Consider the following 17433-nt stretch of genomic DNA (forward strand, 5'->3'; position numbering starts at 1 on the left):
GCAACAAAATTACACTACCTCACAAGTCTTTGGTACAGGCAATAAAGAAATACAGTAGTTAAACCAATTTGGCTCAAGTTTATTTGTCATGTTTCATGACCACTTTGACCTTTCAGGGTTCATGGGTCATGGAGGGAGACATGCTGAAAGGTGTTTTCACCAGGAAGGACAACGGCAAGACACTGACAACAACCAGGGTCATCGCTAACGATGAACTTGTACAGGTGAGTTACAGTCTATTCAAACACAAGCCTCTTACTGTACATCCATGATGCCAGCATCAGAAGCATAATGAGATAGCATAAATAAAATCTATCTTCTTCAATCAGAGCTTCAACTACGAGGGCGTGGATGCCAAGAGGTTTTTCAAGAGGGGCTAGAGGTCGAGAGTCAGCATGGACGGATGTGTTAAGATACTGTACAATTTGTCAAATGTTTCAATACAGATGGCTAAACAAGCATTTTAAGCATGTTTCACATTGCTATCCACAGTCGCAGACAACATCAGACCAAATTTCCTTTCATTAACCAACTTGGACATCTGTATATGTTTTAAAGGAAAAACAAAGATTTTTTATATTAAATTTTAAAAACAGTCAAGTGTTGAGTCAATTTCTTTGCTGTCTAACATTTTGAGTCACAAAATATATTCACAAATGCCACAATCATTACAAAATCAATACCTGTAACCTCTTCCGTATGCAGTTGACCAAGAACTCTACAAGAAAAACTATCCAAATGTAAAAGTCAAGAGATACACAAAACATGATTATTTGGTGATAGCATGTACAGTTTATTAAAACAATAAATATAAATAAATATATAGGCATCTCCAAAAATATAAAGTGTTACACAGTTAGTCACTGTACATGTTTCTCTCCTATGGATCCCCACTGTAAATGATCAACAACATAGAGGCTTTATGGGACATTACCTTTACTAATTGTACATAGATGCTATCTAATGTAGAAAATGATTTAATTGTATCCTCGTGTGTAGCGTAAGGTTTGGCCAGGTGCTTCCCAATCCTCTGACATATCTCATTAAAGCTGTCATATAAAAGCCATGACTTTCAGGACACACTGATCTCGTTCTAATGTGGACACAAGACAGACCATGTCATTGACAGCTGACCGCCAAGTGTTTTCAAACTCGGTGGCAACACTGCTGCGCGCACCCACACCCACCCACACACACACACTCACACACACAGGGAATATCGTAAACGACAACGGTGTCAGGTCAACCTTATTAAGCGCAAGACCTCCAGTTGTTGTTCTATTAGAGTGGAGTCAATCCAGTTCAATTCTGTCATGGTAAAGATGCAAAGGCACTCCTGTTACAACAATTTATAGATATATACAGTATATACTGTATGTACAAATTACATTCTAAATAATAAAGCCAGTGGAAACATTTGCATTCTTTTCAAACATTTACAGAAACATGTACTTGACAGTATAATACATGGAAAATGAAGCTAATAAAGAAAGCAAAGTGTCTAGAGGGAAGCCAGGCAGCATGTGACGGTGATGAGCGGCATCACAACAGCTGAACCACACCAGTCACCCCATCAACTGAAGTTGGAAGCTCAGACTGTTTTCGATAAAAAAAAGGAAAGAAAAAGAATGTCTTTGCACTTTATTATACATGTTGCGCACGACTAACAGAAAGATGACCTTGCTATGGGTTCGATTAGTTTGATGTTTTGGAGGAAATGTATCAATGCTGTAGAGTAGCCTACATGGATTGCTAGTTTTTGGAACGTGTTGCGTCCGTTTAGATAGGGGCACGTGGAACCAGCCTTAGATTTGATCCTGTACACGTTTGTACACGAGTCATCTTCCACTACAGCTAGTGTTACAAACTACGTTCTGTAATTAGAATAAAGATGGTTTGGGAGTGTTTATTCCACTTCCAAGTCTTTCCTTTTACCACCTCGGCATTCAACACCAATGAGCCAGACTAGTTTTAAGGTTATATACCATTTTTAGCTTGTTTACACTTAACCAGACTAGTTATTGTAATGTATTTTCTAATATTCTTTCTACTTTCACACCTGCCTAAATGGTCACAGCCATTTGACTCTGCTTGACTAATCTGAGACGCAGATATTTCCCAGTCATTTCCTAATGCCAGAGGGCTAAAGATATGAACACAGGGCCATCTACAGGTGAGGCAGCAGCACAGCGCTCGTTTTACAGGAGGGACGCGACAGGAGGGATGCTAAGTATTGTACAGCCAAACATGGTCTTTGGAGGTACATGCAGAATGAAAGTCAGCAGTATGTGTGTTCTGTCTTGTCTAGTCACAAGGTTACATCAGTAAAATACCATTTAAAAAAACATCTAGAATATTGTGTAACTGGTTTTGGGTGAGTTGCCTGGAATGGTAAATGAGGCCCTGATCCTTTGAGAGACTTAAAAGACCAACACATTCTTATCAAAGTTCAGAAATAAGAGTATTTACTGACTGGCCCAAGAGGTTGTGCATGTTTTTGTACTTACTCTGATTGGGAAAACATTTGAATGTGGTGGTTGCTAGGAAACAATGTCAGATATCCCATGCTCATGCTAATACTACACACAACAAAAGTAACTAGTATTACCTTTTGCAAGAACTCATGCAAATTTGCTAAAATCATCATAGTTGTCAACTTGTTGGACACATTTGGTGCACTGACACAGTGCTTTCTTTAGACAACTTGCAGAAGACAACTACGAATTCTGCAACGTTTTGGGATAAATATTAGGAAACTGGTGGCTCACCAGTTAAATGCCACAAGTGCCGAAGCCTTATCGCAGCAGCCCGGTTCAAATCCGGCCCGGGCCATTCTCTGCATGCCACCCTGTCTCTCACCCTACCTTTAATATTGATCTCATCCTTCACTGTCCAAAAAGGCATGAAAATGCCAAAAATGTATCTAAAAGCATTGGGAAACAGTATCTGGGCGAACCAACCAACTTGAGCATATTCAAAATGTGTTTTTACAAGTGCTGTAGAGCACTACATCCTGTTCAAGTTTCCCCCAGATCACAAACCTTCCATGTATGGACAGGACAACAGGTTACGTTGTTCACCGAATATATACTACAATCTACGAGAGTACCGATGACGTGTTTTCATGTTGGAGTTCCATCGCTTGCATTGACAAGTATCGAGCAAGTTGAGCTCTAGTATGCATAGAAGGATGTGGTACGTAAGGTAACGATCATAAAGGTGCCTGTGAGAACAGAGACAGTGTTGTAGAGTATACATCTAGTCTATATGGTACTCACCAGTTAATACCATCACAAATAACCTCGCTCATCCAGTCCTTTGGCAGACACTGGATTCCACTTTGCTGTGGGCTTATTGCTACTATGGCCTGGAAATAAGAAATACGACAAAACAGAAAAATAATACATCAAAAATGTAACACGTCGCCAGAATTGACCTTAAAAACAAAACAACACAAAAGACAGTGACACATATTCAGACAAAGCTTGTCAGGATTTTTTCAATGATGCTCTTGTTTAAGCTTACTTGTATCAGGCCTGCTTTTAGGCGTGTCTAGTGAGGAGTGTGTGTCCATGGAAAGGGTGTGGCCAGGGTCTCTGTGCTCCATGGTCGGGACCCCCTGCCGGGGCATGGTGGCGGAGAGGAGCAGGGGCCGCTGGTGGTGGTACTTGAGTCGATAGGTGTCTGTCATACAGTTATCCACACTGAAGTACGTGGTCAGGGAAACCTCCTGGTCAACGCCCCCGGCTCTGGGCCTACCACTGCCTGGGGCCCTTTCCTCACTCTCACCCGATGACTGGTTACTCCTTTCCGGATCAGAGCATGACTTGGAGCCGCTGGCGTCTGAGGACAGCCTCTGGCCTCCGGGGTCGGGCCGGCGGTGGGGGCTGGCGTGGGCGTCGGAGGGTCGGACGCTGGGTCTCGGGCTGGTCTGGGACGGCTCCTGGAGCAGACGGGGTCTAAAGCAGTGTCGGTTGCTCTCTCCCGCGTGCAGAGGGCCTCGTTGGCTGGGTTTGAAGTGGGACGGTGGTGGCGCTGCGGCAGTGATCAGCGGGCGATGACTGGTGGGTTGAGAGGGTTCTCCTGGGTCGGCACCAGGGTGTGAGGGCAGGGGGAGGGCCAAGCGGACACAGGGGGCCTCGGAGGAGACGGTTTCGCTGTTGCTGGAGCGGTAGGCGCTATCCCTGTCCTCCGGCTCCGACAGATTCCCGGCGAGGTCATCGGAGCTGTTCCACTCTGAGCTACTGGTTTTCCCCAGGTGTCGGAGGGCGGGGCTGTCGGCATGGTGGCCTCGGACGATGGCCTCTGACTGGTCAGGCTGGCTGCAGCGGGCGTCCGTTGGGGCGGAGTCTCTCTCTGTAGCACATCCCTTCCTGGAGCTGCTCTGACTGGATCTCAGTTTCCGCCTGTGGGGTAAGAGAAGTCTGGAATGTACTAGTAACACAGTTGTGGACACTTAAGGCCTAAGGGACACAGACAATGACTCGTTTTGAGAGCAGGTTGTCATATTCTATCAGCACCCCAGAGGCACATAGGAAATAAACTTTCATGGAGAGAGCATTAATTTTAATTTCCAAATGATATGAGGTAAGGATGGATGGATGGAGCTCATACATCTATGATATGAATCTGAGTAGGCATGCGAGACTTAAATCTGACAGTATTACCGTGAACTTGGACTGCATTTCAGGAGATGTGAATGGGAAGCCTGGTGATCACAGTTCTTTCCCTGAGATTTGAGCGGATGTTTGCCTGAACGGGAGAGTCACATCACATGTCACCATGCAACAAATCAGTACATTTAGTACAATTCACAGCATTGAGTCGAAAGGGGGTATTTTAGTGTCATTTTTACACAGCCTCTTTTTTAGACATGGATATGAAACACATGATGAATGAACTGTCAACAAAAGGCTTTCACTGAATCTGTCTGATAAAGGCTGGGTGGTAATAACCAGAATCTTGTTTCCGAGAAACCTATTTGACTACTACGCTAATATTTTGTTTAAAAAGAAAGAAAAAAATAATACACAGAAGTGGAGTGAGCATGGCCTATTTTCAGGGAGATGGCCTATATTCTCCCTCCCTCCCTCCCTCCCTCCCTCCCTCCCTCCCTCCCTCCCTCCCTCCCTCCCTCCCTCCCTCCCTCCCTCCCTCCCTCCCTCCCTCCCTCCCTCCCTCCCTCCCTCCCTCTCTATCCCTCTCTCCCTCTCTCTCTCTGTCTCTCTCTCTGTCTCTCTCTCTCCCTGTCTCTCTCTCTCCCTGTCTCTCTCTCTCTGGGAAGGCAGTTCCCTTCCGGGGCCACAAGATGGTGGCACAGTGTTGATCTCAGCAGATTTGAGACGTCACGGCCTGATGGACCAATGGGTGATAGTGGCGCAACCGCAAATGCAGCAAGAGGGCTTGCATGCATGCTGAATTCCTACCCTTTAAAAATAGATGCGTTTATTTTTTTTCCTTTCCTGCTGACCTAGAGGTCCATGCAAGGATAAAAGCTGCAAGTGAGAGAGACTTGGATCTTCTGGCTCTATATTCACAAAGTCCTGCTAATATACTGAGAAGGGGGGTGGAGAGAGAGAGGGGGGGGGGGGGAGATTATATAACATGCCGCACTCACAACAATGACAAACAGCAGTGAAGTCCAGCTGTGATATCTGAACAAGCGTTTTTTTTCGTCCATCACTCAGGATTAACACCAGATTAAGGAATGTACGCAGCTTAATGGGTGACCAGGTTAAATCAGAACAGGTCGAATAGACAACCCCACAGACCAGCTGTAAATCAGCCGTCATAATACATCATCTACATCTCTTCAACTACAGACTGATTACTCAGATCCATCCAATAATACCTATAGTCCCCCCGTCCCTAAAACCGTATCCTAGAGTATCCCTCTCCGCTGAGCAGGCGATCATTTTCCCCACAGGACTGTCATATAAATTCCACAAGAAAATGGCATATGGCAGTTGGGATAGTTGGGACGGATGAATTGTTTGATGTTTTAACTGAAAGTGAGTGTGACCCGGAGTTGAGCCCTGAAGAAGGTAGTGAAGCTCAATCTAGGAAAGAGTTTCTCTGGTCACACTTTGGAAAAGATCTGGACTTCTCATGTTACAAGTAGTAAATCATTATTGCATTTTGTTTTGTGTGAGATTGGGAGGGGAGGGGGGAGGGGGTATATGCAACACATAGCTAGTGCTGCCATAACAGGTGTAGCCTTCCCACAATAAGCAGCGTTCAAAAACAAAAAAAATCTAAATTGGTCATTTTTATTGTTTTCTTCACAACTCATTCCACAGTTTTGTTTTTGTTTGCGTCACAGAATTGTAAAACAAATCCATCTTTAACGACTGAAATACAGCACAGATTAGAGATGAGAGATTTGAGGGTTTGGTTTTGCATGACTTAACAAGCTGTGTAATCATGACGGAGGTCGCTGGCATTTAGGGGCCTTCGGCCCTGTTTGTATGACTGTAATCGTGGCCTGTTTAGTTGGATAGGAATGAACTGTTCTGAATCCGCTTTTGCTTCTTTAAAAGCCGTTTTGTCCCAAAACGAGGGGGGGATTGGGGTGTCAATATAATCTCTTTTTAACAATTATTTTGTATTCTTTATATTTTCTTATTCTATTTAAAACATATATTTTTCCATTTCAGTTGAAACTGAGAAGAAGAGGCAAGTAATTGATTAGAATTTAATATCCAGCATGGCCTCTCCCTTTCAGACAGTTCAAATGCTGATTTGGCAAATGACATTGACTTCTGTATTATATAGATATAAATGTACCTGGTTTTGACTCCACTCTATTTGGGTGGAGTTGACCCTTGCTGAAAAAAGAAAAACTTTGTTACAGGACAGTTCAAAAACTCACAGAAATCACACTCGACCAATCACATCACATCAAGGGGTGCAAAGGTCAACCAAACCGTAATGGTGATAATGAAAATGTTGTTGGTATGTAACCCTTGTCTGAGGACAAAGCCAGGAGTTAGAGAAGCTCAGTCAAAACTGCACCAGTTGATCATCAACCAGATATCCACAATTGGTAGGCTATTGATTTCACCAACCCCCCACTGCACAGCTCAGTGCTATAATTCAATAAGCCACACACACACACACACACACACACACACACACATCAGTGCCCAATACAACAAACAAACCCATTTGGTATTCCGCTTTGCCCACTCGCCCATCACTTTGCCACTCGAACGAAGACAAAAAAAACGCCTGGTCATGGCTCACCTCTGCGCTGGCACTTCTGGAGTTAACCTCTGCTCCTTCCCCGCCAAGCCGTCCATGCCGGGGGAGTCTGGGTTGGTGGAGCCGCTGCTCAGCCGGTCGCTGCTCTCATAGCCTGATTCGGTCCTCTGGATGGTCCAGGTGTCGCTGCGCAGCAGCCCCTTGGGCCGGGCACTCCCGGGCCCCTGGCTGTCCCGGCCCCGGCTCTCAGACTCCAGCGAGCTGTGGCTCTCCGTCTCCAGACGCTGCTCGTCCTCGTAGATGGTCATCAGGCATTTCTGCTTGCGCTCCTCCCTGTTCCTCGCCCGCTCCCTCTCTCGCTCCCGGTCTTGATCCGCGTGCCCCCTCTCGTGGCCGGAAGACTTGCTGCGCCGGGGGCTGCTATGTTGTTGTAGCTGTTGCTGTTGTTGCTGCTGTTGTTGTAGTTGCTGCTGTTGCTGTTGTTGCTGCTGTTGTTGTTGTCGCCGTTCGAGTTCACTCAGCACACTGTCGACGTTCAGCACCTCCCGGACCGGTCTCCAGGACGGTTTGGGTTTGCTGCGGCCCATGCTCCCGCCTTTATCCCAGGATTCCTGCCCGCCATCCTGGTCGTGACGGCTGGGGGCGCCGGACTGCGAGCGTGGCTCCTTAGATTCCCTGCTGATATGAGACGGAGACTTCTCCAAGCGGGAGCTTCCCTTGTGCCGCTGGTCGGCGTGCTGCCTTGGCCCGCTCTCTGGAGGAGACGAGGACCGAGCATACGCCATGTCTAAACAGGAAGTGGTATCAAATAAAAGTTTAATACACTCAACAGAGGCACGTCTAAATGAACTATGCACAAATTCAAAGACTCTTCCGCTTAAAAAATGCATATCAGAAAGGATTTGGATGTAAGTGGATCATGAGTATCAGGCCCAATACTGTACCTTTGGGTAAAGGCGGCTCTTCTCTTTTATGCCCTCGTTCACTCTCCTTTTTAGACCCACCGACCACTCTCTGGGAATTCTCTCTGAAAGGCTCCCGGTAGCTGTTCGGACTGCCCAGAGGGCCTTTTACTGAAGAAGGAAAAACAATCTAAATGTAGTATGGGATGGGGAGTCCAAGTTCACCCAAGTGTTCAGACAAATTAGACTTAAAGTCACAAATGCCCTGAAATCTTTTGTGTTCAGTCATATGAACTGACATTGTCTGTGTTTACTCAGGATTACTTTTATACCTCGTTGCACAACCAAATGCCCTCAGAGACAAGAGGTTGAACGCTAAGCAGTCTTGAACGCACCTCTGTTGAGTCCTGAGGTGGAAGGTAGTAGCTGGTGGTTGTGGGTCCCTTGGTTGGAGCGAAGCGGCCCTGCATTCTCTCTGGCTGCATCCATCTTCTTTGACCCTACTGAACATTACAACACAATGCCGGCTGTCAAAGTAGTGTAAATAATATGGGTAAAACATAAGCAATCAGGCCTCCAGAGAACATATCTCTGAAACAGAGGTGCATGGGTGTGGGTATAAATGCAGTTTACACTAAGGAGATAGGGTTATCTAACCTTAAACCTTATTTCATATAACACCTGACCAACGAGGACTATATCCTCAACCAACCTGTGATGCAAGATTATGTGAACAGCATTGCTACTAATTCTATCAAATTACAAGCCTTTGAGCAGTACTGACTGTACTGTTAAACATTACCATGGAAACTACTTTGAAAAGTCCTTCAAGTGACATTGATTAATCTCTCCATTTCCACCAAAAGTGACATGTAAAAACAGATATATTATCATAGCTGCAACTAGGCCTGCATGAGTCTAATGAGTCTAATGTTGTGGTGAAGCACTCTTCAACCAAGCCCACTTCTAACACAGAATTTCTCAAATAGAAATCTCTTCAGCGAGAAATCTCTCTAGACAGAAATCGTCAAACAAACAATAAAAAACATGTTTGTAAGGTCTGGTAAACTGAATCTGAGACCATTCAGATCACCATAACCAATCAAACTACAGGATTCACACACACATCTCATTCCAAACACTTATAAAACAGCCATAAGTACCACATCTGAACAACACTACACTCTGAAACAATACCAGATGTCAGTCCAATTGTGTTCTGTCCTCCTGTACAATTACTTACGCTTGCTGGCATGAGGATAACAGTCAGATCCCATGCCAACGAAGGTACCGGAACGCAACACTACAACAAAACGACTCATTGGAACGAGCGAGGTGCCATCGAAAGCTGGCCAACAGTGGATGGAGAGACAAACATGGGGCTGTGTCCGGGAGGGAGAGAGAGAGAGAGAGAAAGAGAGAGAGAGCGAGAGCGAGAGAGAGAATGAAAGCTGCGTAGCACGGGCAGGCTCGCTCGGCCCCACCACGAGGGATTAGGGAAGGAGGGAGGGAGGCGTGGGTGGTAATCTGTCCGCAGCAGAAACATCGTCATCATGTTCAAGTTCAACTCTGCACACCAGGATGGACAATCCCGTGCTTTGGCCCATGGGGAGTGGTTTTAAAAAGCACTCACACCATCCCAAGCCCAAGCCATGACTCTTCCCAGGCCTACGCACCTTTGACCTCCCCATTGACCCGGGCTTTGTAACGGGAGCAGATGGTGGTCTGACGGGGTGCGTCCTCGCTTGAGACAGGACTTCCCTCCGGGTTGGCATAGAACAGGAGGAGGGGCTGGAAATGTCCCCGGATACACTTTGAGGCCACGTCCTTCCACTTGGAACCAATCTGAAAGCGCAGAACGTCATCAGGAACCATCGTTGAACCATTTCAGAACACCAGACATCAAGCGGCCTACACAAAACCCCAGAGTACAAGAGACGTGAAATACCGGAAGTACAGTCGAGTCCTGATCAACGCAGACCGCAGCGTAATGCATAGTCCCTCACCTCCTTCACCGTGGCATCGTCAAAGAAGATCCATTTGGAGGACTTGGTGTGGTAGGCAAACGCAGAGTAATGTTTGCTGGAGTAACATATCATTCCCACCAGGTGCAGCTCACTCCTTTTGGCATTCTCATCAGTCACCCGGTTAAAAAGCTGATGCACAGAAGAACATCACAAGGTATATATGTAAATGCACATATATATAAAAAAGAAAATGATATTATAAAAATAAAAATAAACTAATCTGGAATGCTTTTCAAGCACTTCTGAGGGGAGTCTCTGTTTTTCTGTGGTCTTACCCCAGAGAGCTTGAGGCAGGGACCCAGCGACCTCACCACGTCCTCCGTCAGGTCAGACTGTTCTGCGTCCCACACAAAGCCAATGGTGACTATCTCCGGGCAGTTCATGAGAACACGGCGAATCTTGATGCTCTGCCCACAGTTGCTCTGCATGGCAAGGACACAGAAAGTCAGTACACCTCGGGCAGGATTGATCGGATTGATCAGAGCAATCTATGTGTTGTCAATAAATCCACGGTTTCATTCTAATTAGTATTTGACATAGAAAGAAAAACCCACACCAGACGTTTTAATCACATAATCACGTTTGACCTACAACTGTCTGTATGAGACTGATTACACAAATTCAATCCAACACCCCGTTAGTTTCTACAGTGCATTCTGATTCGTGAGTGCAACTGCTTCTCAGATAACTGGGGAGGAAAGAGTGCATTGCTCCGGTGAGCTTGCCTGCATGATTTGCTTTATCCGACATCAGTACATATAAAGGGTTAAGCGAAACAAAGCACTTACAACAGGCTGACGCACACCAAAGTGGTAGACAGCAGCCATTACAGATGAGAGACCAACAGTGGATAAGCCCTACGTGCTATTTATAACCCAACACTAGTCTGGCAGCCCCCCCACCTCCTCCTCCCTGGTGGTTGGAGTGCAATGTCACAGCAATGTTGGGGGGGAGAGACAGAGAGAGACAGAGAGAGAAACAGATAGAGAGAAAGAGAGGCAGAGTGAGAGACAAACAGGAAGAGACAGCAAGATAGAGAAAGATAAGAGGGATTCAGATGGCTGAGCGGTTAGTGAGTCGGGCTGTTAATCAGAAGGTTGCCGGTTCGATTCCCGGCTGTGCAAAATGACCTTGTGTCCTTGGGCAAGGCACTTCACCCTACTTGCCTCGGGGGAATGTCCCTGTACTTACTGTAAGTCGTTCTGGATAAGAGCGTCTGCTAAATGACTACATGTAAATGTAGATAAGACAGAATGTGAAGTACAAACCCTGTGCAGGTTTGAATGAAACATTCAGCCTTCAGTCAGTTGCTGTGGTCGTGTATTTTTTCCAACCTAACTTCGGAACCAAGGTTTTGTCAAATCCACCCCGCAACTGCAGTTTCATAGCCTGTAACAGCCTCTTCTTCACCACGGCCATACCTTCTTTGTATGAGAGCCCGGTTCTAATGGCTGCTGAAACCACACAGACAGGACATCTCTCACTGTGCTGGGTAGGATGTAGGTAGACAGGAAGGACCTACCGGGCAGCTGCGGAGGTCCCCGATGGTGTTTGCTGCCTGCAGCAACTCCCCAAACATGTCTGTCCTGAGCCGGTCGTTCTTTCCCAACACACGCTCCACCTGTTGGCTGGGACAGGAAGGGGAGGAATGGGGGTTAGAGATGTGAAGATGTGTCTCATCACAACAAAGTCAAGCACTAAGTGTAGATTTCAGGAAGATATATATTTTCAAAACCAAACGAATATATTTTTGTCTGTAAGATGTCTGCTTAAACAGATCCAAAATCCACCATATATAATGTAACTACATTAACCCTGCACCCTGAGAGTGTGTGTGTGTGTGTGTGTGTGTGTGTGTGTGTGTGTCTGTGTGTGAGAACTGTGGAGGCAGGTGGAGAGTGGAGGCCCGGGGTGAGTGGGTTTGTGGTCCTCACCATAGAGCAGTAGTAGAAACGTAGTGTACCAACTCTGTGAAGGGCAGAGGGTCTGAAGATGCCCCACAGCTCCGGCACACAAACTGCAGACAGACAGGGTTAGGGTTAGAGGCCATGAAAACGAATTATTGAATGGTTGATTATGATGATCCGATGCAATAATTTAGAGATAAGATAAAGGACTTCAACAGAATAAACACTTGGTGATTGGCCCATACATTCAGTAAGTGTGTATCCAGATAAAAAAATGTATATTTTGATATAAAGGTTGTGTATCTGCTGGGGTCATATTTACAATCCAATAATACAAAAGGAACTGTGAGTTTGGTAAACTCCTTCACCTGTTCATACAGCGTCATGGCAAACTTTTGATGAGTGATACAAGACCTGGATGTGCAGGCCTCCGTGGCCGTGTCTGACACGATGTGCTGGTGAATCCGCTCTAGAATGTTCTCCTTGTTTGTGAAAATAACAACGGTCAGACATATCATACAGTGTAGATGTCTGCACCAATGCAATGGAGAGCTGATATGATTTAACATTATGATATAGATATTCCCATATGGTTATACCATTCTAAGTTGCCATAAGTGCTACCAAAACCAAATGCAGGGAGGTGGTGGTGTGTTGCTTTCGGTGACTCTGGTCACAGATACCTTTCAGCTGGAAATAACCTTAACTGAAATACCCTCTGACCCCTGCTTCCATGTCCACAGCCCAGCAAACATGTCTGTCAAACGGACGGCAGTAGCACCGCAGCTACAATGGCAATCCAATTCCCATTCAAGGACTGCTTGAAAATGGGAAACTTCAAAACCGAGCCAACGTTTTTATTTTCCATCGTCAAATTATAATCATTTTAAAAGGGGTTTTAGTACACTCATTTCACTCTATACAGGGGAGATGCTTTCTGACAGAAATAACAATGGCATGTGCAACTGAAATAAGATGAGTTAAACAAAGGACTGGAAGGAAACATACAAAACATTCAGCAGCGTCGTCCATGAGGCCCAGTTGGAAGCGCTGCTCGTCCTTAAAGGTTTCTGCCAGAGCGTGTCGGAGTGTGTCAGAGGGCAGCGCTCGCTCTCGGCTCTGCTGAAACTGGCTAAATATACTCTGAGAAAGGAAATGAGACACATCAAAATGTTTACGTTGTTAATCGTGTATATTATGGTGTGTGTAGGCTGAACAGTCTGGTAGAGATTGAAAATGACACATTGACAGATTCAATGTTTCTTGTTAGGTAAACTCACACGTACATTGTGAAGTGAGTTAACCAGTGGTTTAGATAACGTTTGGATTTGTATACTGAAGGTACCTTTAAAGCACAGAAAATGCAGGCATCGCCCAGACAAAAGTGACCAGGAAGCTGCCTCAAACTCCTCCGGAAAATGTCCAACTGCCAGAGGACCTACAGAGGCACAACAGCAGCATACAATTAATTGTGTCTGCCATTTTTTATTTCCCCACTCAAAGCTGTGGGGGGCGGGGGAGGATTATCTGAAATATCCCCGGACCAAGTGAGAGGAGAAAACAACTCAACGCAGCCCTGCCATCAACCAGTCTGTTAGCAACATGTCTGGGAAGTACCAAATGATGCATTGTAAATTACAGTTTGTTCACTCCAAATTAAGAGCTGGAGTGATGTAACTTTTGGTCAGCTTGCCTTATCAATATCATTCAAGAATTAAAACATTTGTATTTATTTATCCTGTAGCATCCACCTGAACAGCGCTGTTGAGGAAGCAGCTGTTCTGGCCTGGTTCATTGAGCAGGCCCTTGGTGAGGGCAAGAGACAGCATGCTCCCAGGCTGGTAGGACTTCCCAAGACCACCAGACTTCTTGAAGAGCTTTGCCCATGCCATCGAGTTAGAGCATGTCCCTGGAGTGAAAGAGAGAGAGAGACAGAGAGAGAGAGATAGAGAGAGAGGGGGGGGGGGGGTTTAATAACAGTTCCTACGTTGCCCTTGTGGGTGACAGTATGTAATTGTGCCTGCATAGTCAGAGCTGTTGTAAAAGTATACAACACATTTTCAACAATTTCAGAATAAAGCTATTCTCTCCCTCTCCCTTGTGATACTGGTCATAAACATGAATTATATTCAATTTACGTAATTTAATAATACACATGTATTTCATCATTAAAATTGCTTTATGGCACTTTGCAGCATTTTATATAGTGAACTAAAAAAGACCCAAGGAGACAGTGTTCTTAAAGTGGCACACAGTGTAGACATTTCCATGAGAAAGAAATCTTCATATTTTGTGGCTCTGTGAAAAGCTGTACACCTGAACCTCTTCTAGATGACATTGTACACAAAATGTAAGAAGTTCAATAAGCAATTATTGCTTATATTTTCTCATCACTGATTAATGTATCTGTTTGCAGGGAAAGACAATGGCCGGGTTTCCCAGATTCGTTAAGAGCGTTCTAAGAGCATTCTAAAGCGTTCTTAGAATGCTCCTAAGAAGCTCTGAGCGTTAAGAGCTTCTTAACGAATCTGGGAAACCCGGCCCATGTAAGCTCAACTTAATAATATGCTGTTCTGATTCTACCCCTATACATAAACTGTCTGTAAAACAGTTTAGCACCACTACCAGTTTGTTCACTTCCTTTCTACATGTCTCGCAAATGATCCAGAATTGCTTCAAACTATCATTACATAAAGACAAAGTAAGAAGAAGAAAGAATAGGGAGATACTGCTTTAAGTCTTACCTTCTGCAGTCATTGCGGGAGACTTGCTGCAGCTGGGCATATGGGGAGGAGAGAGTTGGTACTGTGGTCTGGCCATGAGAGCCGTCCATATCATCTCCACACATTCCCAAAAAGATCACCTGAGGTTTCAAGGCTCATCCATAGGGAAGCTTGGGAATCGCACCACTGAACATCGAATGATAATCTGACTAAATCTAAAGTGAGAGAGGGGAAGAGAGAAGTAACATGCCATCCTTGCACCAGTGTTAAAATAAGTGGCCTGAATAATAGCACGAGGAAGAAAAGGTGAAGCTGCCTCTTTTGAATCAGCCGCATCTCTATCGTTTCAGATAACACAAAGTTTTGTGACAGCTTGTAAGGTTTTATTTACACCCGTTTTTGATGCCGATTCATTTTCGATTACTTCGGTTTATCATATTTAACGCCTTAAATAAAAATGATTAGCTGTCATCTGAGTCCATAGGATGAAAGTGAGAGACTTACTACCCATCACTCTCTTCCCACAAGTGGTAGGGCTGCATGAAGTAAGGCCTGATGGGTGACTTGATTTGACTTTAGTTGATGTTAGTGAATGTTAACTAGTAGGCAAGTCTGACGTCCTTAACAACTTTTAATTTCTCGTCAGTATCCCAAACTAAGTAGGTCGTAAGAGTGACAAGTAATGATACAATGTAACCAACCTACACTATTCTGACACATTCATAAATCTATACAGTATGCTAGCTAGGATTCCTTTACATGGAATGAGTAGCCTAGCAGATGGCTAAAGCTACACACCGATAGCGGCTCCACCTGTTCCGACACATGCTAGAGCAAGTCTTGTTATTAGACCACCGGTTTACCGCATCATTGCTCATGTCTTGAAAACAATTTATTTTCGCTACGAATAAGCATAACAAAAATCACAACCTACTCACCGTGTACGTATGTCTAGTCACTGCTCTGGAGAAAATGCAATTGTTTGCAATCCAGTTGTTAACATGAGATACAACCTGTCGTGAAGTCCTGTCCCCGAAATATTTTGGAATCAGATATGATGCGGACGGTGCACTGTGTCAACCAGAGCGCGTGTATGGTTGGTCATCCCCGTGGTCAAATAGGGCCCGCATGACTATAAATTACAGTAAAACGTTAGCGTCAGCGCCCGTACAGAAGGCGGCATTACACATAGGTATTGCGTTATACTAGTGTAGTCCACTATGTCGGTTTGTTCTGCAGAAGATTGCGGTTAAATCCAGCAAATCATTACATAAACGGGACCAGTGTGCTAGTCTTTGCCACCTGAATGTCAGCAGCGGATTAGTGATGTTTCGAGAGTTGCGAGGTCAAACTCCGCCCCTAGTGTGCACTGCTGCAACGCAATCCCCGAGGAAACTGGCTGCATGGCACAACATGCTTGTGTATACTTCAGCAGGACCGACAACATTTGACACAGCAGAGAGCTATTGTAATTGTTCCTTTGGGATGGGAATAGCGGTCACATGCACACGGTGTTGCATAATCCTGCAGCACACTCTTAGAATAAATGGTTCTTTAAGAACCAAAAAGGGTTCTATCGCTTGCCACATATATGGCACTAAAAGGTTCTATATAGAACCCTTTTGAAGGGTTCATTTAAAAGAACCTTAGGGGTTCTTTGAAGTCAAACCAAATGGTTCTATATGGAACCATTAAGGGGTTCTTTGAATATTTTCAAAAATAAAATAATTGATGATAATAATAATGATGATAATATTTAAGGTTACATTAAATGTATTACTTGTGTCTCAATGCCTAATATTTTGAGTTTGCATATAGTGTGCGATCTATAGATTCAGGAACTTATAATAACAAGACAAAACAACTAGTTCCAATAGTCTATCAACAGAAGAACATCAGTCACAGTTAAACACCATGTACATTACAACTATTTTAAGACAAATATGTATTTTATTCCAAGCATAACAAAGAGTATAACATTAACATTATTTACCAAACACTATTTACATCTAAACTAAAATTTGATTACACCCTATGCCATCCTAAGAAGCATACTATACATATATGAAACAATTAAAAAAGAAAACAATAACAATAAAAGATTTAAGTAACAGGAGTATTGTTGCCAAGCAATCAGGCTAATAATATTACATCAGTTGATTGTGCATTTTGAGCACAGGGAGTGGTATTTTGTTGTTGTGGTGGCATGTCAGATTAACCATGATCTGAATGAATAAAAGTGTGTGTGCAATGGGTGTTGGGTATGAAATGTTATGAAAAAATAATAAACCCCAAAAAGGCATGCTAGAGCCTGTGGCAAGTTAAATTCTGCAAACAGAATTGTAACTTTGTCCAGCTGGTTGCTGACAAAGTTTGCTTTGTCACACACACTTTCTGGCATTTCAGGTCAAAGGGGAACTGGCAGTACTTGATGTGCTCAAGCTCTTTCTTCTTCACGTCGGGCCAACGCCACAGCCTGGTGTAGATCACGTGAGGATAACCCTTCCTGTCGACCACCTTCAGACGTGTATCTAGCGTCCTCTTGATGGTGACGCACTTGCTGGGGTGCATTTACATTTAGTCATTTAGCAGACATTCTTATGAAGAGCGACTTACAGTAAGTACTGGGACATTCCCCAGAGGAAAGTCGGGTGACGTGCCTTGCCCAAGG

General features: G+C 44.6%; 2 protein-coding genes across 3 annotated transcripts in view; one reads left to right on the forward strand and one right to left on the reverse strand.

The window, feature by feature from the left end:
* The window catches only part of fabp2 (fatty acid binding protein 2, intestinal), a 1451-nt gene extending 856 nt beyond the window's left edge, over positions 1–595 (forward strand). The window contains exons 3-4 of the mRNA XM_084687729.1: positions 117–224; positions 330–595. Of these exons, the coding sequence (XP_084543855.1) occupies positions 117–224; positions 330–380 (159 nt within the window). The 3' untranslated portion in view covers positions 381–595. The remainder of the gene's footprint in view (positions 1–116; positions 225–329) is intronic.
* usp53b (ubiquitin specific peptidase 53b) overlaps positions 1–16080 on the reverse strand; it is a 27891-nt gene extending 11811 nt beyond the window's left edge. Inside the window, exons 1-19 of one of the 2 annotated variants that reach the window (XM_084687703.1) lie at positions 15701–16080; positions 14784–14977; positions 13791–13948; positions 13385–13477; positions 13048–13182; positions 12408–12521; positions 12067–12149; positions 11655–11760; positions 10408–10554; positions 10112–10261; positions 9782–9950; positions 8501–8608; positions 8148–8276; positions 7246–7990; positions 6787–6827; positions 4668–4752; positions 3526–4406; positions 3279–3367; positions 59–1596 (exon numbers count right to left, since the gene is read on the reverse strand). In XM_084687703.1, the coding sequence (XP_084543829.1) occupies positions 3291–3367; positions 3526–4406; positions 4668–4752; positions 6787–6827; positions 7246–7990; positions 8148–8276; positions 8501–8608; positions 9782–9950; positions 10112–10261; positions 10408–10554; positions 11655–11760; positions 12067–12149; positions 12408–12521; positions 13048–13182; positions 13385–13477; positions 13791–13948; positions 14784–14877 (3315 nt within the window). In that variant the 5' untranslated portion in view covers positions 14878–14977; positions 15701–16080 and the 3' untranslated portion in view covers positions 59–1596; positions 3279–3290. Of the gene's footprint in view, positions 1–58; positions 1597–3278; positions 3368–3525; positions 4407–4667; positions 4753–6786; positions 6828–7245; positions 7991–8147; positions 8277–8500; positions 8609–9781; positions 9951–10111; positions 10262–10407; positions 10555–11654; positions 11761–12066; positions 12150–12407; positions 12522–13047; positions 13183–13384; positions 13478–13790; positions 13949–14783; positions 14978–15700 lie in introns of those variants that run through there. The other variant, XR_014741019.1, reaches the window with a different exon arrangement.
* Between the last annotated feature and the right edge of the window lie 1353 nt (positions 16081–17433).

Source organism: Hypomesus nipponensis, chromosome 22 (assembly GCF_054491055.1).
Source record: "Hypomesus nipponensis isolate SF chromosome 22, ASM5449105v1, whole genome shotgun sequence".
Taxonomy (NCBI): domain Eukaryota; kingdom Metazoa; phylum Chordata; class Actinopteri; order Osmeriformes; family Osmeridae; genus Hypomesus; species Hypomesus nipponensis.